Raw genomic sequence first — 27,313 nt, forward strand, 5'->3', positions numbered from 1 at the left:
AGCTCACCCAGGGCTGCCTAAGAAGGTACAAGGGCTGCTCCGCCCAGAGTAGAAGAGGCTGGAGGACTCCCTTCCATGAGCAGCACGAGGGGGATTCTCTAACTCCAAGGGCCCATGCTAGCCCTGCTTCTGTATTCCAAACCCACGAGGGCACTGGGAAGTAACACAGCAAGATTCACAGGAGCCCACAGAGACTAGTTGAAATATTTGGATCACATAGTCTGTCTTTTGATAAACCACAAAATAATGTTGCTTTAGAGATGTTTTTCAACTCAGGCAACTCTGCTGCTCAAAGCACATCTCAAAGGCTCTGTGATGGGGTAAGACATCAAAAGAAACACAGCACTTAAAGGCGAAGACAAATATTTAAGGGGCATGTGACAGCGTGCTGTCTGTGGACTTGAGGTCACACGGTCTACACGTGTGTCTTTTCACCTGTTGGTACGATGGTGCTCTGCCATTTCAGAAAGGATTTCTGATCGTCTGCAAGGATGTATAAAATACGTCTTGACATAACTGAATTAAAAGTCTAATGAGAGAATATAGAAATATAGGGAAGGGGAACAAAATGGGACAGGATTAAGGATAAAATCGCTGTACATAGAAATGACCTGCACATTTACCACAGTGAACCATGTCTTATTTGGAATTAATGACTTCTGGAGGGGTGGAGAGCCAGCCACCCCATTTCACAGATGAGTTAACCGAGGCTCACGGACTAATTTCCCAAACGCTTAACCAGGAATTTGAGCCGGGACTTCAATCGAGTTCTGACGAACAACAAAGCTCAAAGTTTCTCACAAATGACCACTGCCGTGGGGAGAGCTGAGGATTAAGTAATGCTGATTATCTTCTCGCTAACTGGGACCAAGGACATGGGAACAGAGCAGGATGCTTCTGCAGACCATTCGCAGAGTGACTCCTGTTAGTTAAAGCCTAGCACAGCCCTCACAAAGATACTTGGTGCTCATTTGTGGAGGATGATGCCCAGAATGATTTAACATTTTATTTCTAAAGATTTTATTCATCTGAGAGAGACGGAGAGAGCACAAGCCAGGGTGGGTGCGGGGAGGCAGAACGAGAAGGAGAGGGACGAGCAGATTCTCTGCTGAGTGCAGAGCCGGACACAGGGCTCAATCCTGGGATCCTGGGATCATAACCTGAGCTGAAGACAGATGCTTAACCAACTGAGCCACCCAGATGCCCCTGATTTAGCTTTTATTTTTTTTAAGATTTTATTTATTTATTTGAGAGACAGAGATCACAAGTAGGCAGAGAGGCAGGCAGAGAGAGAGGAGGAAGCAGGCTCCTCGCTGAGCAGAGAGCCCCATTTGGGCCTCGATCCCAGGACCCCGAGATCATGACCTGAGCCGAAGGCAGAGGCATAACCCACTGAGCCACCCAGGTGCCCCTGATTTAACATTTTAAAACCAATCTGGAGAATGTGATAGAAATGTAACTGCCACGAAAGCCATATTTGCCTTTCACGTGGTTGTTCTATGCGTCTCCTCACAGTGATGGGGTTTAATATCCTATACAAGACTTCTGATCTGTCCCAACAAACTCATTATTAATGGAACTTTTCATTCATTAGGACTAAAAATAGTCAACTTCTTTAGGACCAAGATATTGGCCAGGATAACCAAAACACGAATCAATATTTCTAGCCTAAACATTTGTCTCGTGGTAATGACAAAGTCTGGTTATTTAGTGATTGTTTATATGCAAGGAGAAAGGTGATAGATCATAATATCAGAATGTTTCTATCATACGGGGATTTACACACACAACGCACATTACAGTTTATAAATACAGCGCATTTGTTGCCGTTGTCTGTAATTTAAGTGGGAGACCCCGGGCAGAGCTCATCGAGACAGATTTTTAAGACCTTATTAGTTGAGAGAACATCATTTTAACAGGGAACTTCCTAACACTGGCAAATGAGACCGAGGTGAAGATCTCCTTTACCTTTTACACACTATCGCGGGACTCAGTTCGTTTAAGAACTAGACAACACCTACTAAGCGCATAGCCTTTCAGCGACACAAGATGAAAAAGAAACAGGTCTAGACTTGGCGATAAGTATTATCTCTGCCAATCCTGGGTAGAATTTGCTGATGGCCACAGGCTAATTCATCTTCCAAAGATGGCTGCTATAATACCTCTCACCTCAAAGGCCTCCTGAACCTAACCCCCTTTGAGTCCATCAAGACGTGGAATCTGGGTGGGTGTGGGTGGATGGGAATTGGAGAGGTCCCGGGGCAGGAAGGACACTTAGGTGGAGGACACAGCCCAAGGCAAGGCTTGGGATGAAAAAGCCACAATGTGTGAGGTGTGACAGAATGTTTTGGGTAATAAGCTGGAAATTGAGATTAAAACTGAGGAGGGTCTAGACCTGTGCTGTACATCGTGGTAGTCTCTAGACACATCTGGCTATTGAAATTGAATTCATTACAATTAAATAGAAGAAGTAAAAATTCAGGGGATGACTGGGGGCTTCAGTCCATGATGTGTCTGATTCCTGATTTCGGATCAGGTCGTGATCTCTGGATTGTGAGATTGAGCCCTGCATCAGGCTTCTAGCTGGTCAAAGAACCTGCTTGAGATTCCCTCTCTCCCTGTCCCTCTGCTCCTCCGCTCCCCAGGCTCTCTCTTTCTAACAGAAAAAAAAAAAAAAAAAGTAAAAATTCAGTTCCTCAGTTACATTGGCCCCATTTCAAATGGGTCATTAGCCACACCTGGACGGTAGGGCCGCCATATTGGACGGTGCAGGTGCACAGCATTCCCAGCACTGCAGAGCTCCTTACTTGACAGGGCTGGACCAGGTGGTATTCTTCTCTTCAGGCAGCTACGAGCCACCACAGGCCTCTGGGGCAGCATGGAACCCGATGCTCCATGTGCAGATCTGACCAGAGTGCAGGGGAGTCAGGAGGGCAGAGGACACTTCCTAACACTGGCAAATGAGACCGAGGTGAAGATCTCCTTTACCTTTTACACACTCCCAGGGAGAAGCAGTGTTGGGGAACAGGAAGCCTGTGGATTTCAAGATAGCCCAGGTGGGGGGAACCAGACTGGCTTGGAAATCACCAGGTGGCTGGTGATTTACTTATCAGTTCCTTAAGGTACTGAAATGGTTTCATGGGGCACCTGTGGCTCAGTCGATGAGGTGTCTGCCTTCGGCTCAGGTTGTGATCCCAGAGTCCTGGGATCGAGTCCCACTTTGGGCTCCCTGCTCAGCGGGGAGACTGCTTCTCCCTCTCCCTCTGCCCTTCCCCTGCTTGTGCTCTCTCTCTCTCAAATAAATACATAAAATCTTTAAAAATTTTTTAAAAAAATATAAAATGGTCTCATTAGTGCTGGCCTCACTGGAGACTTGCAGGAACAAAGTCAGCTTTCAAAGGGCTGAGAGAAAGCCTGGAGGACTGGGAAGGCTGGCAAGTGAGGCAGCAGGGGTGGAGAGGGAGAAGAGGCCCAGGAGAAGGGACTGTGAGTGCAAGGGCCACAGCCCAGGCAGGGGGTGGCATGCCGGGGTACCCTCCGGCAGCATGTGCCCCCTAACTCCAGAGGAAGAGGATTTGTGATCAGCCTTTGAAAGCCAGGGGACGAGTAGTAACCAAGTCCACAGAATCCAAGACCTGGTAACCAAGTGTTCTGTTGTAGGCAGTGGGACAGTCATGGAGATGCGGGACAGCCACAGAGATGCTCTCCAGCCAGAAACCAGGCGGGCAGTCATTACCATTTGAAATAAAAACCAACAGTTTAAGATAGTCAGAATGAGCTTTCCAGAGCCTTTACAGGGATCCAGATGAGATTTCCGGCCATTTCCTTTCCTGATACCCTCCTCTTACTGTCCAGAACTCCATCACTGATCTTTTAAGCAGCTGGGCACGGGGCTCCATGTTCTGATGTCCCACAAGGCGACCAGCCTGGGTTTTGCATCAGGAACTTTTTTCCCCAGCAGCACTAAACATTTTCCCCGAGTTGGCCCCTTCAGAGAGACCTCGTAAAGGCTGGACAGCCTTCCACATGCCTGCAGACCCCGCCCCACCCACAGCCAGGCCAAGCGAAGGCAGACCCCTCCCACACGTAACAGCGCTCAACCGAGTTCACAGCAGCTCACGACAGAATCAATTATTTGTGACACAGAGTAAGGAAATGGGGACCCTGCTCTAGAGGCCCATACACGCAAGAGGCCCCAGAAGCCGACGGTTCAAGAACCAGACTGAAACCTGCAAGTGAAGAAACTGAGCAAACATGGACGTCCAGGAGCACCTTGCTCCCCACGCGAGTTAGGAGACCACCTGGCAATTAAACTCCCCCCAGAGCCTGTCCCCGCCCCCTTCCTGTCAGGGACCCTTAAAGCTCTGTCCAGCTCAGTGGGGATGCATCTTGCTTATGTCAGATTCCAGGCCAGAAAGACTGGCTCCTAATTTATCTGAGACTAGGAGACAAAAAGGAAATCTCTTGTAATAACGATCTTGTTTCAAGATTGTTGAAACAATCTTGCACTTTTCTGCATGGTTAAGGGCAAAGGCATTGCGGGGTCCTCTATAGTGACAGGTGTAAATGCGCTTTTCAGAGCTCCAAAAAGATACCCCAACTTGTCTTCCCCTAAGGAAACTGAAAGTAACAAGCCCATGCCTGTCATTTTTCTTTTACTCTCTGGCTCTGTAAATATGCATGGTTTCTCCTTAAACACACACAAAAGAGGACTCGTGTTTCTGTGCAAAATTTCACACAGGTACTCGTTGTACTGCAAAAATCCCACCTTTCTTGAATATGAGGATCGTGCCAGAGGGTCTCCCCACAGAGTCCTGCCCCCCCCCCCCACCAGCCCTGGCCCCATAGGGACTTCGAGGCACAGCAGAGAAGAATCATAACAGTGCAGGCTCACATGGGGCTCTATGTATATGAACCCATTTTCTCTTCATGGCAAGTCTGTGAAGTAGGTTCCCTCATTTTGCCCTCATTTTACAGAAGAGGAGAGAGAGAGACCTGAGGTCACCAGCGTTAGGTGGTAGAGGTGAGACATGAGCCCAGGTGGGCAGATGCCCCAGGCTGAGTTTTAATTACTCCCTACTGCCCGTCCCACAAGGGTGTGATTTTATGGTCGCAGGAACCCTCTAAGGGGAGAAACAGAAACCACAGACCTCCTACATTAGTGGTGTCTTGTACAGGACATCAAGAGCGCACCGTCAAGTGCCCAAGTCATGCAAAATGTTGTGTCAAAAATACCGTGGAGGGTCGACCAGGGTTTATGGGGCTCAGCGCAGGTATGGCTATAAGTTAGGGGAGGGTTCTGGAATAGTCCTCCTGTGCCCCAGCTGAAGATGGACCGGCTCACTGGTGTTCTCCACGACCACCTGTCCGCAGCACCTTCCCCTCACTCCCCCCAAGCCCTCAGGAGTTCTGGAAAATTAGTTGGTGGAACTTGACTCCGCCTTCACGCCTTCCCTTCAGAAGTAGGCGCCCCCACTGCATCACTGTTTGCTGAGGAGGTTTGTGACTGGCCCGGCCACATAGTCAAGAAAAGGCATAAATAACTTCTGCAAATTGAATGCTCTGGAACACCTGGTGTTCTCCGTCGTGTTGAACTGTGAAGCGCGCACACTTACACGCGACACGCTCACTCAGGATGCTCACGGAAGGTACAGCTGACAGGGGACACGTGCCGTCCAGGGGCAATCCCCGCCGGGGGCTCCCTCAACAACCTTTCTGAGGGCAAATGCCAATACTTGGCAGAGGGAACTCATTTTTCCTGCGCGACCAACAAAACCCAGGCTGGTACCCGACTGTAGAGCTGCGATCAGACCTGTTTGGTTCGGAGCCCTGGCGCCCTCCCACCCCAATCCCACCCCCAGTGCTGAGCGATGAACGGAGGAAGCCTCCCGGGGGACACACTCAGCCCCCAGCCGCTGGCGAGGCATGAAGGCTGAGCCCTGACACGGAGGAAGGTCAAGGAACATCAGGAAGCACGAATTTTAGCAAAGCACGTTAGCATCAACTTTAGGATCTTACTTGTAGTTTTTCTCCCAGAATTTCACTGGCCTGACATAGGAGGTGATGAAAATGACACTCCCGAGGAACGGGCTCAGTGGGGTAGAGAAGATGGAGGTGATCATCGTCTGAAAGAAAAGCATGGCGGAATCTGAGAATTCGGAGTTAAGGCAAAAAAAAAAAAAAAAAAAACCAAAAACACCACTTTTTTCAGTGTCATTATGTATCGAAATATTATTTCAGATTTTGACTTGTTTATAGGAAAGCTGTTTTCTTGCCAAGGAAAGAAAAGATGGCATGTATGTGATCTCTCTGTGTACTGAATCAGGGATATAAAACTTTCAGTAGGATCCCGCTAGGTCTCATTTCGCCAGCATCAAAACCAAATGATTCTCATAAAAATCCCAGCGGTCTCAGGGTGATTTATGGCAAAGATGTAATATCTGAGGTTTGAAAAGAACAGTTTCTTTTTACTAGGGTATCATTAGTGGGGCAAACCGCACTGTGCTACACTTGCTGAAGTATTAAGTAGCTTTATAAATAATTAAAATTAAATTACACGTTTTAGAAGAAATAAATACCATTGTGTGAGAAGGTAGCATCTCTGTTTCTCAAAGACTCTCTTCCCACTATTCAAAAAAGTATGTTCTTTATGATATGTTGAACACTGATGGCTCGAGTCATGTCTGCTTTACAAGCTAGAACTGTAGACACATGAACTCACAGCATGTTACACGCAGCATGGGTTTCTCACTTACTGGTGGGACTCACTCTGACACACCCTGGTTGATCAGAAACATAACCGTCCAACATTAAAATCAGTACCGCTGCCATATTTGGTAAAAGGCGAAAGATTTATGCGATCTGAAGAGAAACCAGAGTATCCGCTGCCATATTTGGACGAAGACCAGTGAACTGATCTCTAGAAGTCTGAGGAAGGTGCCCCGAGGGCTTGTCCCTCCCCAGTCTCTCTCCATCACTGGAGAACTGCTCCTAGTTGCCAATCCCACATGTCCCTGCGGTGCAGGGGTGACAGTGAGACCCATGGTTGAGGTGGCAGAGGCCAACAAGGTGCCAGACTGTCCAGGGCTTACATAGGCACCTTGTTCCTTGTCCCTTGGCCCTTCAGATGGGGGCTCGGAGCGTCCCCCTACCGGTCTGATCTGATCTCCTACGAGGCTGATCTTCCCACCTCGAAGAGGGCTTTCTCTCAGCTGCACAAATGGAAGTCTTATTTCTTTAGCCTGTGTTCTGAAGGTTCTGGCACAAAGTAAGAAAGGAATGCCTGGCACAGACAGACTCTATGTGTCACTGACCATCAGGACATAGAAGTGACCCAGGCATCCAGATGCTTTCATTCCCTCTCAGCCACATGCTGGCGGAGGGGTGGCCGTGGGGACCTCACCACCCGTTTACAGAATCCAGAAACGGAGAGCCTTGTGTGGTTGCAGACACATCCCCACGTATTTTCAAAGACTTTAGCTCAGAGTTTTGCTTCAGGAATAACTGTATCTTTATTTTATTTTTTTCAACTTGCTATTTCCTTCCAAGCAACTCCAGGAGGGAATTGACATGTCCACCATTAATAATCCATTCTGGTGCTGATTTGTTTGGGTATCAAAAAGATCTCTATGGGGCTACAGTCTACATCCAATCCCTTTTATTTTGACCTGGGTTCACACGCAGAGCTACAGAACAACGAGCTGCTGTGAGATCTGTCACCGCCATCCGTTTTCTCTTCATCGGAAAGCTGAAAATACCAAAATACCGGGTCACAAAACGCACCAAATAAACCATGACCCTTGTCTCGGGAAGAAAAGGGACCTGCACAAGGGATGTCATGGAGTAAAGGTACTGAAAAAAATGTGAGAAGGCAGAGCCATGGGAGGGATTTCTCTGATGGGAGGAGGGCTCAGGGTTGGGGGGTGGCGGTGTTGCAGAAAAACCAGGACAAAGCACCACGGAGCTGGGGCTGGGCAGCCTCCCAAAGAGGCTGGCCCGGCTCTTCTCGTTGATTCTACGTATTTCCCCCAAGAGTATGTCGTCCATTTGTCAAACGCCAGACGCAATTAGCCAGAAGCTACATCAGGAAAGCCGTGTGAAGCTGCAAATGAAGTTCAATGTGGTGGGAAAGGAAACACAGTTTAACAGGTCCGAGGTAGGGCAGACATGGATAGGTGGCCTCGGAGGCTGTTTTATTTAGGGGGAGATTGATAAAGAAATGCAGCACGCTCGGGCCAGATATGAAAGCCTGTGGCTGTAGCTGTTTGGGCAACGCCAGGAAATGGGGACTCCAATGACAGCCCACGCAGGAGCCTCATGGTTTCTTTCCCACGGGGACACAGTGACTCTGTCAAAAGCTTGTTGTAGTGTACAGTTAAAATGAAAACATCTACGTCAGTCCTTGAAGTTAGAAACAAATCATCCGAAGCTCGAAATGATGTTCCAAAGAGAAATTCCGCAGGCTTCCCAGTACACACGTCTAACAGAAATGATCTGGCTGTGCCTGCGTAACTACTAGAAGACAGTGGTCCTACATGGTCTGTACACATAGTTGTCCCTCCCTGGAGGTTACCAGCTCAGACACTAAGAGAGGCTACCAGGGGAGAGATGTGCTAGTCCTGGAAAAAGCAATTTACTAAACAGTGCCCCGCTGGCCTGAACGCTAATTCACTTCCAAAATGGAGCAAATTAATCCCTTCCTGATGCCAGGATTGAACCCACAGCTTCTTAATAGAGTGATAAAATAATTAACATTTCAGAATTAGTCAGGATCCAGGCTTGGCGCTTAGGAACCTCAGGGCTTAGGAACCTCAGCACACACACCCGGTTTTCTAAAAGATTTCTCTCATTGTATTCAGAATGGTACAATATTGGCTTCCAGATAACCCGTATCTACCTTTACAACTAGTCAAGGATGGGAAGGTGTCCTGGGATAAGGGGGGAGGGGGTGACAGGTCCTGTCAGCTGTCACAAGACTGCAGTCGTCAGGCTCAGGCTCTAAGGTTACTTGGAAGGCTCTGTATCTTGGCGGGGGGGGGGGGGGTGGATGTCACTATCAGGAGCAGGTTTAGGAACAAAAGCACAGGGACCCATCGAGCGTCCTCCTCAAACAGAGCCACCAAAGGCCCAATGAAATCTACATCTCAGATGTTCACTTTCTTGAGAATGAGTCCACCCACCAAGAAAACACTTAGATTTAACAAGCGCCGTGTGCCATGTGACGTAGACACTAACGCCGTTTTTATTCTTAGAGATGTTAAGCACCAGATACAAAGTGCTTGTGCGCGAACCAACGCACACCAACAGGTCAGGTAATTGAAAGTTATGGCTCCCAGAAGGGTCCTAACTCAGCTGCGGAACCACAAGGAGTAATTAGCATCGCTGAACTCATCTAATGAGGCATAAACAGGCACAAGAAATGCTACAGATCTGCGTGGGACTGAAGTTAGGATGAAACTGGGATTCATAACTTCGAGTTTCACATTCTTTGTGCAGCTTCTCGACCACAAATTTGCTTCACCCCATAGTTCTCATTCAGTAAACAGGCTTTCAACTCTAGGTAGGATGCCTGAGACGCACTTCAGAAATAAATAACTATCACCTCTCTTTGAGCTTGCTGTCTTTGTTTTAAAGGGCTCTTTAGAAAAACCAAAATTACTGGTATTGTAGAAAATGATTGCAGTTTGAGGGAAAAAGTGGCGGAGGAGCTCCCTCACACTTTGCAGTTTTTTTTCCTCCTTAGCTTGTTCTGCCAAATAACCTTGAAACATTTCAGAAATATCAATGCAGGTCTAAGAATAGGAGCACAGAACACCGTGCATTGTAAGGCCAGCTCCTGGTATGCTTGAAAGATGCTTGGAGAAGGGCACTGTTAAAAGCCTAGAATATGTTATCCTTTAACGATTACCCCACATGTGTTTCCCTGCCTGTTCACGAAGTCCAGGTCCCGGAGACTGCTCGTGAGTTGTCTTAATGAGCCCTGTATGGACATTGTATGGAAGGAAGTTCTAGAACTGGGGGTCACACACGCCAGAGGGTAAGGATCCCGGGCAGGCTTTTGAAGATGAACACTCCAGGATCCACGCCCTGAAACATGATTTTAGAATTATGTGCTGGGCTCAGGGATTTCGTTATTTAACAAGCTCCTTTAGGAACTCTGAAATAAGTAATTCCCGAAGTGCATCGTGGAAAGCACACATTTAGAAAGTATAAATGTGGTGGGAAGGAAAACCTTTGAGGGCAAATTTGAGGCCTCAGTCTAGGCTATTTTTGTCTAATCTCTCTCTCTTCAAGCATATTTTTTCTTTTTATTAATCTCTCTCTCCTTATGCACACACCCTACATACAATTTCGCTATCTGTGTCAAAGGGATCTCTCCAAGGAGGGTCTCAAGATTGTTTTGAAGTAAATAAGAACTAATTATCATTATGGAAACACTTAAAAGCAGACAAAGCAACCAAATGAATGTACGAATGGTAAAACGAGGCTTCTTGGCTAAGAGCAGCTACAAAACGAAACCATCTATTAGTTCTCTCATCTTTAGAAGACTTTGGGTAATGCTATGTGTATCTAATTCTGAGTTTTGAATATTACTCAAGTATGTGATTACCAAGCTCTATCCTCAGATGGTGTTAGATAATCTGTAACAGTCTATCAGAGCCATCAGCCCTATCCACTGTGTTTAATAATAGCAGACTGAATTACACTATTTTGCACTGAGTCACCTGAACCATTTAAGCAGTAACTTTCCATTTAAGAGAGGATAAACTTAATGCAGATCTGGGCGTGGGAAATGGAAGAATAAGAGAAAAATAAAGTAATCCTGGCGAGGCATTAGGAAGCAGGAGGGGTTCAAAATTAAGCAATGACTTCGAAAGCTAAGTGGCCCAAGGGGAATCTGAAGTGCCTCCCTGGGTCCCGTTAAAATGCAATCTTAAAGTCTTGCAAATCTTTTCATTGCCAGGGCTCCGTGGAAAGCATGCTTCCGTAAACTCTGACTCCCGGCTCACTGAGGAAAACGGAAGCACAAAGGATACGAGGGACGGCAAAGAGCTGAGCAAACACGTGAAATGAAGACCCCCAGGCCATCTGCCACGGAGCCACGTAGGTCAGGACGAACTGCAACTTGTGAAGCAGGTCCCCGAGCTGAAAGCAGAAGAAGGAAAAGATTCATCAGAGAAGAGCACCGACACCCGGGGTGGTGGCCGAGTCAAGGTCACTTACAGCGGGGAGGGGGCGGCCGAGCCGTTGCTCCCCCTCTTGCTCTTACCGTCTCTTGTCCTACAGGCAAGGCAGCCATACTGGGAAATTTTAAAACAGCATCAAGATGATCTGAGGGGTTCCCGTCCCCAGGTTAATGACTCCAGCCAACGGGTGCGTCTCTTGCCTCTCTTGGAGGATCACTCATAGTTTGCTCTTCCTGCCTTCGGATTGGGGCTTTTAGGGGAGAGTCATATAGAAACCCGTCATCGTGGCCACTGTTCAACTTAGTGCCCTTCGGCAGCTCTTGACCAAGAAAAGAGCTCTGTGCCATTGAAATGCCGGGTACAAGGCGTTTCAGGAAGCCAAGCTGGGCTACCGAAGCTGCTGCGTTCGCTCCATGAGGCGGACGAGAATGAGTGGGCCAGGCCGGGGCCCTCTGCTCTGTGCTACGCACAGACCGATGACCCCCGATGCGGAACCCATGGCTGTCACTTCCATGCGCAGTGAGCATCCTCCCCAGATTCCACGTACACACACTAGCTATGCCTCCTGGAAACTTCCAGCACGACGTGTTTGCTCCTAGACTGGTGAGCATGCAGGGTCATAAAATACATTCCTCAAGGCCAGGATGTGAAAAGAGAAGAACAAATGCAATTCTTTCTTTCTTTCTTTCTTTTTTTTTTTTTAAGATTTTATTTATCTGAGAGAGAGAGAGAGCACAAGCAGGGGGGAGCAGCAGGCAGAGGGAGAAACAAGCAGAGGGAGAAGGAGGCTCCCAGCTGAGCAAGGAGCCCGATGCGGGACTCGATCCGAGCTGAAGACAGATGCTTAGCTGATTGAGCCACCCAGGCGTCCCCAAATGAAATTCTTAATTAGGCCAACAGGTGTTAAACGCAGGACAACAGAAGACCACCATGAAAAGAAGGTGAAGGTTGGGAAGCAGGGCCATTAAGGGCCATTCTTTGCACATCTAGGATGCCCCCACCGCACAGGAACTTAATCTCCTCCCCAAGTCCCACCATGGGGCACCCAGCTGGCTCAGTGGGTTAAAGCCTCTGCCTTCGGCTCAGGTCATGATCTCAGGGTCCTGGGATCGAGTCCCACATCAGGCTCTCTGCTCAGCAGGGAGCCTGCTTCCTCCTCTCTCTCTGTCTACCTCTCTGACTACTTGTGATCTCTGTCTGTCATATAAATAAATAAAATCTTAAACAAACAGACAAAAAGAATAGGAGTCTGGGAAAGAAACATCGACGTCTGGTTCTTGCTGGTAACTTTTCACTATCTTCACTCCTGCTCACGTGCATTGGCCTCAGAGGGCTGAGTGCAACTGGCTTCCAAATTCTTTCAGAAAGTCCGCCTTAGTTCTACCTGGGATCGGTTCAAGCTTCCGGAATCCATTCTGGATGGGACTGCCAGCTCCCAGTGCCTTAGACAATCTATCAGTTGACAGTATGGTAGTTCATACTGTTACGTCTGCTCAAGGTCACATCTCTTAGGTTCACAGACTAAAACAGTCTTCTGCCTACAACCTGATTTTTCCACCAGTCAGCAGGTGACTTATACAGACTGAGAGACAATCCTAACACAGACTCAAACCCTTGACTCACTTCTCTTAAGACCAAGTGTTTTCTTTAAAGCCCAATATCATTTCCTTTCATGCCCGTCATGAACCCAACGAGAAAAGGAACCGGCGGATCACCAAAAGTGAATTTAACACATGACACTGAATTATAACAAAAGCCAAAGTCCTGAGAAGTGATGCCGAGCTCTCCTGCATTCAGTGGCACAGTGACACCTAACTGAATGCACACAAAATCCCTCTGAATCGGAAACCCTCTGGTCGCTCCACTGTCAAGTCTAGGTATTCAGAATGAACCCTGTGACTTGTGCCTAGGTGAAAACTACGGGCCCGAACAAGATTCCCATATGTGATGCGTGGCCCCCCAAATACCAGACCCGTGAATCGGGGGTTATGGAGAGTTAGCCCCGGAGGATTTTCCACGTATGACTATATCCTGGGAGGCTTTTAAGCCATCTTGTGAAAAGCTGGTAAGTAGGTCAGGCATAGCAACTACAATCAGACAGGAGCCTTAGGGAAAGCCTCATCTGCCAGTTTAAAGCTCTAAGTGAAACGTGGCTGCATTATGATTCGATGAATCTATTACAATTATTTTTTGCTTAGCACCGTGAGTGGTATTTACATATAAGCAAAACCAGTCATCAGGCACGTGCACTCTCACGCTCTAATTGCTGCTGAGACCCCAGGTATCTTTGTTCTTTTTCTGTGTCGATGCCTCAGCTTTTTCATAAACATCGTGCAGAATAAAATACAAGTTTTGTAAAAGATTTTCAATCTGAGGCTCAGAAAATAGACGGGGCTGTTCTCACTGAAGAAGCCCGCACTCCTGAATGCCAGTTCTTTGCACGTCTAGGATGCCCCCACCGCACAGGAACTTAATCTCCTCCCCAAGTCCCACCATAAAAGGGCTATGCTCTGTGGCAGGTGTCAATGCGGTATGATGTTTAAGAGCATGGGCTTGAGGACAGGCTGCCTAAGCATGAACCCCAGCTGGCATCGGCCACAGGGATGATAACAGTACTTCCTCACAGTGTTCTGAGAATCAAGTGACATCGTCTTTCTTCAGAACTTAAACTAGCACCTGACAATTATAAACGTAATATGAGAATCAGACACACAGACATTGGAACAAGTAGAGGCTGTCTTTTGAGGATGTACTTAACTTGCAATCAGGAAATCCTAGAGCCCCCCCCCCTTGCCCCGCCGCCCCTTTAAAACAATGGAAACTTAACCAAGTCCTCCTGGTTTCCAGAAGAGGAAAGGAGACTCGGGGGGCGGGGGGGGGGCTGCTGGCTGAGGTCAGAGAGTGAGTCCCTGGCCCCTATGAAACTAGTGAGCGAAGTGCCTGCCTGGCAGTAGGTATTTCTACCCCAAACCTTACCAGTGTCTCCTTGAGGCTAGGAGCCCTTCTTAAAGATAGCAGCAGGAAAACCTGCCTGACATGCAGCAGCAAAGGACAGCAACTCCTCTACCTAGGCCTTCCTTCTGACAGGCAAGGGACAGGGTCCCAAGCATGGACATGACAAATGTGGCTACAGCCACCAGCAGGGACCACTTCTCCATGCGTTCAGGGACTAAGAGCTCTGATCCATCCTGGAACATTGCGTTCAGTGTATATGCCCAATTAATAAAACATTGCGTTCAGTGTATATGCCCATCATGTTTTATTAATGTCTCCAAGCCTGGAGACATTCAAGTGGCTCTCAGAAAGGCAGACCTCTTGGTTCCCTGAGTTTCTTGAACACACAGCTCCAGGAAGATAGATACGGCTTACCTCGTTTATTCTTAGAAGTGTGGAGAGGTGCGTTCCAGGTTAAAAAGACCCAGCTTTATATTTTTCCTTCACACTTCGTCCTTCTTTTCAAGAGTGAAATCAAGTGAAAGAATGAAAAATCTGTGGGTATTCAAAAGGTGATGCCTAAGCACAAAAGGAAGCCTTCGTGTGGACCATCAATGGAAAGTGTGTATGAAAGGGCACTTGGAGTCCTCGTACACCATTGTGTATAAAATCATGAAGCATTTAAGATGAGACTGATTCAGTGGAAATAACAACATTAACACATTTCTAGGAAGTGCCACATACAGCATAACATTGCACCGAAGCACTTTAAATAAAAATCCCACTTAGATGAGCTATGAAAATCCATCTCTATAGACAGTTCAAAGACTCTGTTGTTATGAAGCTTATCTCACTTCTAATGCTCTGATTCCAAGATCCTAAATCTCAGCCCTATGACAGTACAATAAACTTCACAAGTTACCCAAGTAGGACTATAAGGGAAAACAAAATCATGTGGGCCTTTTCCACTGAAAACACTAGGAAAAGAGTAAATAAGGTCACAGTAGAATAATTCTGGCTATTTCCCAAAGAAAGACACCATAAATAGTCTCACTTCCAATTATCCTTTCAGGGAATATCTTTTCCATTAGGTGTGGACAGTGCTGTTATACCTCTGCAACAATTCACAAACTATGTTAAGAATAATGTTACTAAATAAAGATGATCCAATGCTTTTCCTTGCCAATACATTCTGAAACAAGATGTGTGCCATCTTTCCTGAGGGGACTCCCTCCCCTGCTGACAAGATAACTCATAATTTATTGGACATTTTGATACTGAAGACTATCTTAGGGAGATGCCCATATGCTATTCCATTTGATTAAAGTGGAATTTTCCTTCCCAATCCCAACCACCAGCTTTCCTCCTATGACTCTAACCCTAACCCCTACTGTCTCCCAGATTAGTTGTATCACGTAAATTTTCTTCCTTCTTTTTTTGCTTTCTGTGGTCAGAATCAGCTGATTTCCTTCTCAGAAAGATATGCAGCTTGTGATTATGAATGTGTGGGCGTGAGAGGCATGTAGGACTGAAAGGAGTGCCAGAAACCAGCTGCTGAGTCAAAGATGCAGAGTTCGGGATGAGAGAACACAGAGGGACTAGAGACTCTTGAGTGCTTGGGAAGGAGGTGATGTGAGGAGTAGAAAATTCTTCAAGAAGGAATGGAAAAAGTAAAGCTAGTAACACCTCAAATGTGGGATATCACCTTTTGGGGGAGGGGAGGCACCCTTCTCACAGAATAACAGAAAACAGAAAGCATGATAATTAAGTAGGTGGATATTAGCTTTAGAACATAAATATTCTCAAATAAAACCCAAGAAGATGAATTAGAATTTTATAAGTTAAGTAAACATATTCAAGTAGGGTGGGTACAAGGGGTTAGAAGACTGAATTTCAGAAGGTCAGTAACAGATTCTACCTCTGTATACAAGGTGTGTTGGGATTTTATTAAATAACATACAGTTTAACAAAATATCAATGTGATTCAGGGAGCATGCATAAAGATTACCGCCCCATGGCAAAAATAATAGAAATAATCTAAAAGATGATAGGGACAAAATGTAATTAATAGCTGAAGTCAAAGGAAGGGAAAACTTCCAATAGTCAGAACAAAAAGGGAATTTAAGATGAGAAAGATAGAGGCACATGGGTGGCTCAGGCGGCTAACATCTGCCTTCAGCTCAGGTCATCATCTTGGGGTCCTACAATGCAGCTCCACATTACGCTCCCTCCTCAGTGCGGAGGGGCCTACTTCTCACTCTCCCTCTGCCACTCCCCACCCCACTCATGCTCTTTCTCTCAAATAAACAAAACGTTTTTAAAAAAACAAAATAAAATGAGAAAATAAGTCTGAAATGACACTGGAATGACCCCAAGAGGATACAAACATAGATGTGGACTTTAGCAGCCCAAGACATGGATTTTAATGGACTTGAAGGGCTTGTGGCCATGCCCACAAAGAAAAAAAAAAGTGAATTAGAAAAACCCCACCTACCATTGCTGGGAAAAAGCAAAAAACTTTGCCTTCTTCCTAATATAGAATAGAATCTGTCATCCATTATACACCAAAACCTTAGCCATCATAATGTAGAAGAGTGGAATTTAAATTTAAACTACTCCAGAAACATAAAAAAGCCAAGTGGCTGTAAATAAAAAGTAAGGGAGGATGACAAAACTATCTTGTAAAAATAAATGCGCACACGGTCTTCAAGGATACTTCCACAACCATATTATATAGGTCTCCCACAGATAAAACAACAATCTCCCACTGAAGATTAGTCCACAACGATAATTATAAACTATGAAAGGAAAATGAGCAAATGAGAAGAAACCAGTAAATTCAACACACAAGATAATTAAATCCCAAGAATTTTATGTAATACAGTAATATAAAAGAATTAAATAAATAAGTAAAAAGCTGACATAAAAAGTAAATAATACTAGAAGAGTAACATAATATGAAGAATGAACAAATGGAATTGAAAAAGAAATGCCAATTCTAGAAATGAAAAGTGAAGTCATAAAAAAAAAAGTGGTGGTTTAAAAGCAAATTAGTTACAGTAAAACAGAAAGTAGAGAAATAGAAGACCTGAGTAAGTTACCTAGAACAAAGCACAGAGAGAGAAAAAGATTTTTTTTTTTTTTTAATCTGAAAGGCTAAGAAATACACATGACAGAGTAAGAAGACATGACATATGTCCATTTGGAATTTCAGAAAGTATAGAGACAAAGAAGAGAGAAAATATTTAAGAGCAAATGACTCAGAATTTCCCAGAACTGAGGAAAACATGAGTCCTTAATTGCAGAAGTACATCAAGTCTTGTAAGGGATAAATAAAAAGAATCCACAAAATGCATAACATCAAAATCAAAGAGAAAAATCTTTCTTACAGATTACATACAAAAAATTTTTGGATAATAACAGATTTCTCATTAGCAAAAATATATGGCAAAAGACAGTGACATAATGTTTTTAAGGTTTTAAGAAAGATGATCAAGTTAGAATTTTGAACAGAACTTCAGTATCATTTAAGTACGAGGTAGAAATGAAGACCTTTTCAATGACTGAGAGAATTGATTACTCATAGAACTTTGCAGGAAAAAAAAAAAATTAAAAAACGTGCTTCAGGAGGAAGGAAATTTAACCCTGAACGAAGAGGGAACATACGAGAATAATGGTGAGAAAAGAAATGGCTAAAATGTCAGAATCTCAATATTTGGATTAATTAAACAATTAATCACAAAGCTAGTAATTCAACTGAAGTAGAACCAAGTACAGGATGTCATAAATATTTAAGATATGAGAGGGGAATTTGGAGTTAAAATGTTGTCTTTGGATTGTTTGAGAGGAGGGAAGAGATTTTAATTAATTTTCTATGCTAATCAAATGTGCTTATTAATAATTGAAGAGTAACCTCTAAGCCACCAAAGTATTCAATCTCTGAGGTGTGTCACAATCACCCAGAGAGCTTGTAAAACAAAGACCCTGGTTCCCACCTGCAGAGGCTCTGAATCAGTAGGTTTAGGACGGAGCCCAAGAATAACTTCTCCTATGATGCTGATGCTGCCTATCTGGGAACCACACATTGAGACTCACTGCACTAAAGGACCAGAATCAGAATATTCAATTTCCAAAGCACTGGAGGAAAAGGGAATTTCTAAAAAGTCCATTCCATTCAATAGAAGGCCAGAAAGAAGGGGTAATGGGACAAAGAAGAAGCACACATATGAAGCAAAAAATGGGAAAGAAAAAAAGTGCAAACATATCAGTAATCACAGTAAAGGTAAATGAATAAAATTTACCTATTAAAATATAAAGATTCTCAGTATGCTCAGTATTAATACAGATTCTCTGTATTAAAAAGAAGTCTTGGGTGCCTGGGTGGCTCAGTTGGTTAGGCGACTGCCTTCAGCTCAGGTCGTGGTCCCAGAGTCCCAAGATCGGGTCCCGTACTGGGCTCCCAGCTCCATGGGGAGTCTGCTTCTCTCTCTGACCTTCTCCCCGCTCATGCTCTCTCTCACATGAATGAATAAAATATTTAAAATAAAAATAAAAATAAAAATAAAATAAGAAGTCTTGTTAGATGCTTTTATAAGAAATATTAAAATGACTTAGAAAGTTTTAAGTAAAAGGGTGAAAAAAAAAGATGCCAGATATATTCCAAACAAAAGAAAGCTTGCTTATCTATATTAATACTAGACAAAATTGATTTTCACTCAAAAAAAGGATAAAAATCAGTACATCGTGATAAAGGGAAGAGTCATGAGGAAGATGACACGATTGGAATCTACGCACTTAGCTAAATAGTTTCAAAATATCTAAAGTCAAAGTGAACAGAATTACAAGGTAGGATTACAAATCTGCCATGAGAGGTGGAGTTTAGGACACGCATCTCAGAAAATAATAGCTTAAAAGATGTTAAATAAATAAGCATAGAAAACATTTGGCCAATAGAATTCATAAGCTTTGTCTAAGAGATATATGTATTAGAATCCTGCAGTCAACTAAAGAGAATAAAATGTTGAAGCATATATACATTTATAAGAACTGATGACTTACGGATAAGAAGTCTTAAGCAATGCTAAAACTTAATACCATGCAAACTTCTTTGCAATCACAATAGGAGTCAATAATAAAATGAACGCAGAATAACAGGAGCAAGTATCACAAACTTTGCATTTAAGTATATTCTCAACAAATATGACACTGCATCAAATAAAAATGATAACATTCAGAAAATATTTAAAAATGAATAAAAATAAGGGGTTCCTGTGTGGTTGAGCATCTGACTCGTGGTTTCCGCTTAGGTCATGATAGCAGGGTCATGGGATTGAGCCCTGATTTGGGCTCCAAGCTCAGCGTGGAGCCTGCTCAAGATTCTCTCCTTCTCCTCCTGCCCAACCCTCTCTGTTTCTCTCTTCAAATAAATTTTAATTAAATGTTTTTTAAAAATGAATTACAATAAAAAGCAGTAGTACCAATCATAACAGGTGGGACTCAGCTAAAGCACTTTGTAGAGGAAAAAATATAGCCTTAAAATGTGCATCTTAGAAAAACTTCACAGTTTATATTGGGAGGCTATTTTTAATATAAAAAATGAACAAGAATACGGTAAAAAAGGAAAATATAGATGTTCTTATCTATTAATATAAATGCAGAACTCCTTAATAAAGTATTTTCAAAATAAATCTATAAATGTATAAAAGTAATCATGATTAAATTTGGTTAATCTCATAATGGTTTAATACTAGAAGTAGGTCAATATAATTCACAAAATGGGAAAAAGCAAAAGAAGAAAACCCATACAACGCTCAATTCATACAGGAAGGATGTGGAAAATAAATTCAACACTCATTGAAACAAATCTCTTCCAATCTAGAAATAAAAGACTTCTTCTTAAACCTAATAAAGGGTATCCATGCCATATCACATTCAATGCCATATTTAGTAGTAAAATATTAAATATCAGAATTATTCAGGCAAGAGGTGTCAATCAAGCCTTATGAATATGACTAGCCTCTACCAGAAAAGTGAAAGTAGAACCATTAAGGGAGACTAAAGTCTAGGGAAGGAAGAAAAAGGAACCTGGGGCAATAATTTATAGTTTATCACCTGTGAAGTGCAGTTTGGAAAAAGGAAACTGAGGAGAGAAACGGGGATGATGGCAGATGAGAGTACCCAGCAGGGGGCAGCTATTTAGGCAAATGCATGTGCAGCTAATAACAGAAAATGCAACACGCCCTCATGCTTTGATTAGCTGACCTTATGCCACCAGACAAATTCAGACCCCTAGGAGAACACGACAGAAAATATCAGTTACGTTCCTACTTCATAACTGCTCATTAGTGTGTCCACAAATGCAAATGAAGTCACCCTTGCACAGTGAAATTTTATAACCTACCAAGAGCTGTGAATGCACAAAAACTAAAAGGTCGTTTCAAGATCCCTGAGAACAAGGAATTAAATGGAACCCAGCATCTCTGGGAGTGTTTCCCGCAGGGGTGTAGTCTCTGTTATGTGGGGGATGGGGGGTGCATCACTGCGGAAGGAGACAAGGAGGGACTCAAGGTGGAAGAGACAAGAGTGAGAGAGTTACCTTCAGTCTCTAAGCAGCCTGTTCACATTGACCTTGGACTGAAGTAATAGAAACCCTATAGTTTATGCATACATCCTGTTTTTCCATTCCTTAATCCTTTCAATTCCTTATGTTCAGCTACCTTCATTCAGCTACCTTGATGATGTAGGATAGAGTTTTCCTGCCTTTGTTATGGATTTGATTTAAGAAAAGGCAGCTTTCTGGATTTTGTTCTGGGGGACTTCTTCCCTCTAGAAGTTCCTTATAATCCCATGGGTGGCAAATACTGCCTTTAGGAAGAAGGTGCAAAGACCAACTCCATAAGCCTCTATGAGGACAGACAGTGCTTAGCATTTTAATGAGAGAGAGAAATACTACTATCGCATGCAGTTAAGAGGCAGCTTTTCCTCCAGCGAGTCTGAATGCCCTCCTGCCCATGCCATCCACCACATGCCTCTAGTACGTCTCATTTATGTATTCTCCTGAGATCTGATACTTGTGCAAACATTTATCCTCAGTCTAGCTCATGTAGAAATAAAGTGATCCATGCAGTGATGTTCCATACGATGGAAGCCTTCTGCTTTCAGCACTTATACCTTCAAAATGTACATCCTTTTTGATAAAAATATAATAATAGTCTCACTTAAAAAATACCAAATAGCTCAGATTTGCATAAAGCGTAGGCAAAAAAGTTTCGTTATCCACCTCTTTCTGAATTAACTTCCAGTACAAGCCACACAGTTAATGATGGTTGAGGAGTTACCCTTCTTGGCATTTTCTACCCATGCATATGTACAAATGTGTGTGTGTGTGTGTGTGTGTGTGTGTGTGTGTGTGTGTGTATTTTTTTTATTTAAACTAGATTACCAGTATATACTCCTCTGAAACTTGATGTTTCTTTTTTTTTTTTTTAAGACTTATTTATTTATTTTAGAGAGAGAGCACGAGCAGGGAGAGGCACTGAGGAAAGAGGAAGACAATCTTCAAGCAGACTCCCCACTGTACACGGAGCCCAACACGGGCTCCTGAGATCATGACCTGAGCCAAAATCAAGATTCAATTCTCAACCGACTGAGAAACCTAGGTAACCCAGAAACTTGATGTTTCTACCTTATATATCCAACCCTGGTACAAACTGCTCTACCTAACCCCTAATTAGCTGGCTAATACTCCATTGTTTGGCTAGACAGCCTATTGAATCGTTACACTACTAATAGACATCTAGATTGCAAAAATTAATTTAAAACCACAGCTGAAGAAAATTTCATATGCTTATCTAAGACATCATGCAGAGCCAGTGCAGTGGCTGTTAATTCAGTATATTCACCAGACCTTGACCACTGGGGTGGACACATGGTCTGCAACGGGCTCCCTAGTAATGCACAGAGGGGGATGTCAGACTACAACCCCCCTTCTACTCTGTACATGATAACTGAAGCCAGAGTAAGCAGGATCTGAGATACAGACAAAAGGTACACCCCTGCACTAAAAATCTGGCAGAAGGAAATTTGTGCTTAGTTCTAGGCATATAAACTATTTACTTTACTTGCTTGGGTCCTCCACAAGATGTCTAGTTTTCAACAAAAAAAGTATGACATCTACAAAAAGGCAAGAAAAAATATGCTCCAAAAAGACAAATCACAATCCAAGCAAGACTCTTATATGACACTTATATTGGAACTATCTGACAGGAAATTTAAAAGATGATGATATTTTAAGGGCTGTAACAGAAAAAGGTGTACAATATGAAAGAGTAAATGGATTATTTCAGCATAGAGATGGAAACTATATAAGGAAGACTCAAACAGAAATGATGGAAATGGATACACTGTGACAGAGACACAATGCTTTCAGCAAGCTCATCCTACTAACACAATCAAGGGAATGATCGATGAACTTGAGTATAAGTCAACAGAAATGACCTAAACTGAAACACAAAGATAAAACTGAGCCAATTCAAAAAAGAAAATATTCTTACACACACACACACACACAAATGGATGAAAGACTGAAATATGAGAATTGAAACCATGAAAATCCTAGAAGAGAACACAAGGAGTAACTTTTCTGACATCAACTATAGCAGATTTTTTCTAGATACTTCTCTGATGCAAGGGAAACCAAAGCAAAAAATAAGCTATTGGGAATATATCAAAATAAAAGCTGCTGCAAAGTAAAGGAAACAATAAAAAAAACTAAAAGGCAATCTATGGAATGGGAATAGATATTTGCAAATGACATATCCAATAAAGGATTAGTATCCAAAATATATAAAGAACTCATAAAATTCAACACCCCAAAACCAAATAATATTAAAATATGGGCAGGAGACATGAAGATATATCTCCAAAGGAGACATCCATATGGCCAACAGACACATGAAAAGATGCTCAGCATCACTCATCATCAGGGAAATCCAAATTAATACCACAATGGGACATCACTTCATACTTGTCAGAATGGCTAAACTCAACAAGACAAGAAACAACAGGTATTGGCAAGGATGTGGGGATAAAAGGAACACTCGTGCACTGTTGGTGGGAATGCAAACTGGAACAGCCACTGTGGAAAACAGGGTGGAGTTTCCTCAAAAAGATAAAAATAGAACTTCTCTACAACCCAGCAATCACACCACTTGGGTATATACCCCAAAAATACAAAAATACTAATTCAAAGGGATACATGAATCCCTATGTTTATTGCAGCATTATTTACAATAGCCAAGATATGGAAGCAGCCTGATTGACTGATGAATGATTAAAGAAGACATAGTATGTATACATATAATGAAATATTATTCAGCCTTAAAAAAGGACAAAAATCTTGCCACAATGGCATAGATGGAGCCAGAGGGTATAATGAAATAAGTCAGTCAGAGAAAGACAAATACCATGATTTCACTCATATGTGGAATTTAAGAAACAAAGCACATGAAGAAAGGGGAGAAAAAGAGAGACAAATCAAAAAAGACTCTCAATAGCAGAGAACAGGCAGATGATTGTCTGAGAGGAAGGGGTTGGGCGTAGGTTAAATAGATATTGGGGATTAAGGAGTGGCTTGTCGTGATGAGAACCATGTACTGTACGGAACTGTTGAATCACTATATCATACACTTGAAAATAATAGAACACTGAATGTAAACTAACTGGAATTAAAATTAAAAACTAAAAATATGGGGCGCCTGGGTGGCTCAGTGGGTTAAGCCACTGCCTTTGGCTCAGGTCATGATCTCAGGGTCTTGGGATCGAGTCCCGCACCGGGCTCTCTGCTCAGCAGGGAGCCTGCTTCCCTCTCTCTCTCACTCTGCCTGCCTCTCTGCCTACTTGTGATCTCTCTCTGTCAGGTAAATAAATAAAATCTTTTAAAAAAATAAATAAAAAATAAAAATATTACTGACTATCTAAAAGCTACATAACAGTATCAAAGTATCTAACATATGCACAGTTTGGATGTTAGAAAAAAAAGAGAAAGAGAACAGGAGAACCAAGAAGTACTTGAAGAAGTAATGGCCAAAATTGTCCAAGATAAAGACAGACACTGAGCCACAAATTCAAGAACAGATGACACGGGATAAATACCCAAACAACAACAACAACAAACAACCCTACACAACTAGGCATGCCCTATTCAAATTGCTGAAAACAAAAGACAAAGAGAAAATCTTGGAGGCAACAACAATTACTGAAAGACACATTACACAAAGAAAAACAACGGTAAAAATTACAGAAGAATTACATCAGAAACCATGTAAGGCAGAAGGCAGTGGAGTGACATTTTTAAGTGCTAAAAGTGCTAAATGGAACAACATTATTTTAAAGATTTTACTTATTTGAGAGAGAGAGAAAAAGAGAGAACAAGCGGTGGGGGGAGGGAGAGGGACAAGCAGACTCTACAGTTAGTACAGAACCTAACATAGGGTTTGATCCCAGGACCCCAAGATCATGACCTGAGCTGAAATCAAGAGTCACACAGGTGTCCCTAAATGGAATAACAGTTTTAAGGGCAAGGTTGGGGTGGGGAAGGACCTTCAAAACAAAATTCTATACCCAGTGAGACTATCTTTCAAAACCGAAAGAGAAATACTGTCTCAGACAAACAAAACTGACCCAAGTTCATGGCTGATGGAACTCTTCAAGCAAGTTTGGCACAAGAAATGTTATACAGTTTGGAAACCTGGATCTACACAAAGAAACAGAGCATCAGAAATGGAATAAGTGGCAATAAAATAAAAATGAAAAACATATTTTTTTCTTATTTGCAATTACTCTAAAAGGACACTTTTGCTCTAAATGCTGAACAGTAATTCTGTATTACATGTTTATCAAACAAGTAAAATTAAATGCATGACAACAGCACAAAGAATAGGAAGGAAAACTATTGGAAGTCCTTACCCCACAAAGGAAGTGGTATAACATTTGAAGGTTCATTACGGTGAATTGGGATTTATATTTTTAATGTAAGAGCAATGACTTAAAAATAAGAGGCATAAACAATAAGTCAACAGAGAAGTAAAATGGAATTAAAAAGTAGTTCAAATTGACATCTCTCCATATTCTTCTTGTGACCCTGCGGGCCCACTGCCCTATCTAGTTGCTCTCTCCAGAGGTCCCCAACACCTATGGCTTATAACTTCAAATCACATATAAAGTAGCGCAACATCCTGGTGACAAGAGCAGGGTTGGTGGGTCATGTAGACCTGGGATTCTACACCAGCCCTACCTCTCATGAGCTATGTGATCTTGGGCAAGTTTATGTCTCTGGAGCCCAAGCTTTCTCCTCTGCAAAGCAGATATGGGAATGGTATCTATCTCAGAAATATATTGTAAAGATTAAATGAGATAATCCAGGTAAGTTTTTATCTCAGGACTCAGCACGTAGTAAGTGCTCAATAAATGTAGTTTAGTTTATTTATGACCCTTATAGCATTGTTTCAAAAGTACTTTTTAGGGGCACCTGGGTGACTCAGTAGGTTAAGAGTCTGCCTTCTGCTCAGGTCATGATCTTGGGGTCCTGGGATCCAGGCCCACATCAGGCTATCTGCTTGGTGGGGAGTCTTGCTTCTCTCTCTGCCCCTCACCCCTACTCGTACTCTCTCTGTCAAAAAAATAAATAAAATCTTTATTTTAAGTACTTTTTATATGTTTTTATCTCCTTTGTCCCCCACTGAGGACATGCTTAGCAGCAGCAGGCCCTGGGTCTTATTTATAGTTGTACACTTATCTTCTAGCCAATAAGCAGTACAGGCAGGCACACAGTGGACATAAGTGCAGTGTTTTCCAGAAAATAAAATGGTGCATGAATGAAAGCTTCAGGTGATTTCCCAACTCGTCAAGAGATATGACCCAATAGCTATAGCAGGCATGGGTTTAGTGGAAATGTTCTTGTTGCTTCGAGCTTCTTATTACATGCCAGATCCTGGCAACACCCACAGGTTTTCCTTCTGCGTGCTATCTGCTCTCTTTCCCCCGCTGGAGGTTGTAGACCTACATAGCAGCCATCTCAGAATGATCAATACCCTTTCTTTAGACAGAAGCCCTGTGGGCTGGTCCATCAAAGCATTTCCAAAATTGATAGGTTAAGGACAGAAAGAATGGGAAAGTCTGTGATCTCAAAGTTCTTGTCCTAAATAGGGGAGCCTGTTAAAAGACACGATTTGGAATCTGTGGATTCATATATTTACATATGTAGCACCAGGAGCCTCCCACGGGAGAGGATGGCAAATGCCTGTGCTTAGCCCTGTAAGGAAAATACTGCCTGATGCAACCAAATTAAGTTCTCCCTTTGGGAAGCATTTTAAGGAGGGCACTCCCAACTGCTGAGTAGGAGAGGTTTTCAAAATTCTTTCAGAGGTACCTGGGTGGCTCAGTGGGTTAAAACCTCTGCCTTTGGCTCAGGTCATGATCCCAGGGTCCCAGGATCGAGCCCCGCATCAGGCTGTCTGCTCAGCAGGGAGGCTGCTTCCCCCTCTCTCTCTGCCTGCCTCTCTGCCTCCTTGTGACCTCTGTCTGTCAAATAAACAAAATCTTTAAAAAAAAATTTTTTTTCAGTGAGGAGAGTCCAGCACTGTCACTGCTCCTGAATTCTCTGAAGCCGCTCTCATAGGTTTTGTGTGCCCTGGACACACATCCTTTCGCCATTCCTGTGAAGACTGACCAGCAGTGGCTCTTCAGTGCTCTGGCTTAATGAAGGCACATCACCACTGCCCTGATGGGAGGACGGCAACACTGGGCCGGCGAGCAGCCTCCTTCAGGAGAGAAAACTGTGGACTTAAAAAAAGAGAGAGAAAAACAAAATGGGAGCGGACACCTGGGTGGCTCAGTCTGTTAAGCAACTGCCTTTGGCTCAGGTTATGATTCCAGTGTCCCAGGACTGAGTCCCACCTCGGTCTCCCTGCTTAGTGGGGAGTCTGCTTCTCCCTCTGATCCTCTCCCTATCGTTTTCCCCCCAACCTCTCTCTCGCAAAAATAAATAAATAAAAAATACAATAAAAAAATGGGAGCCTGTAAATACTTCTTTAACACATTAACAGGGATGCACTTAGCTATACAGATCTTTGAACATTATTAAGTCCATGTATTTTTTTATAGTATACTTTTATGGGAGATTATAAGAAGCCTGA

General features: G+C 43.3%; 1 protein-coding gene across 2 annotated transcripts in view; it reads right to left on the reverse strand.

Moving 5' to 3' along the window:
* PCNX2 (pecanex 2) overlaps nucleotides 1–27,313 on the reverse strand; it is a 288,644-nt gene that overhangs the window by 74,625 nt on the left and 186,706 nt on the right. For both annotated transcript variants that reach the window (XM_032312937.1, XM_032312936.1), the window contains exons 22-23: nucleotides 11,037–11,145; nucleotides 6,019–6,148 (exon numbers count right to left, since the gene is read on the reverse strand). In XM_032312937.1, coding sequence (XP_032168828.1) covers nucleotides 6,019–6,148; nucleotides 11,037–11,145 — 239 coding nt within the window. The remainder of the gene's footprint in view (nucleotides 1–6,018; nucleotides 6,149–11,036; nucleotides 11,146–27,313) is intronic.

The sequence above is a fragment of the Mustela erminea genome, chromosome 14 (assembly GCF_009829155.1).
Source record: "Mustela erminea isolate mMusErm1 chromosome 14, mMusErm1.Pri, whole genome shotgun sequence".
In the NCBI taxonomy this organism is placed as follows: Eukaryota; Metazoa; Chordata; class Mammalia; order Carnivora; family Mustelidae; genus Mustela; species Mustela erminea.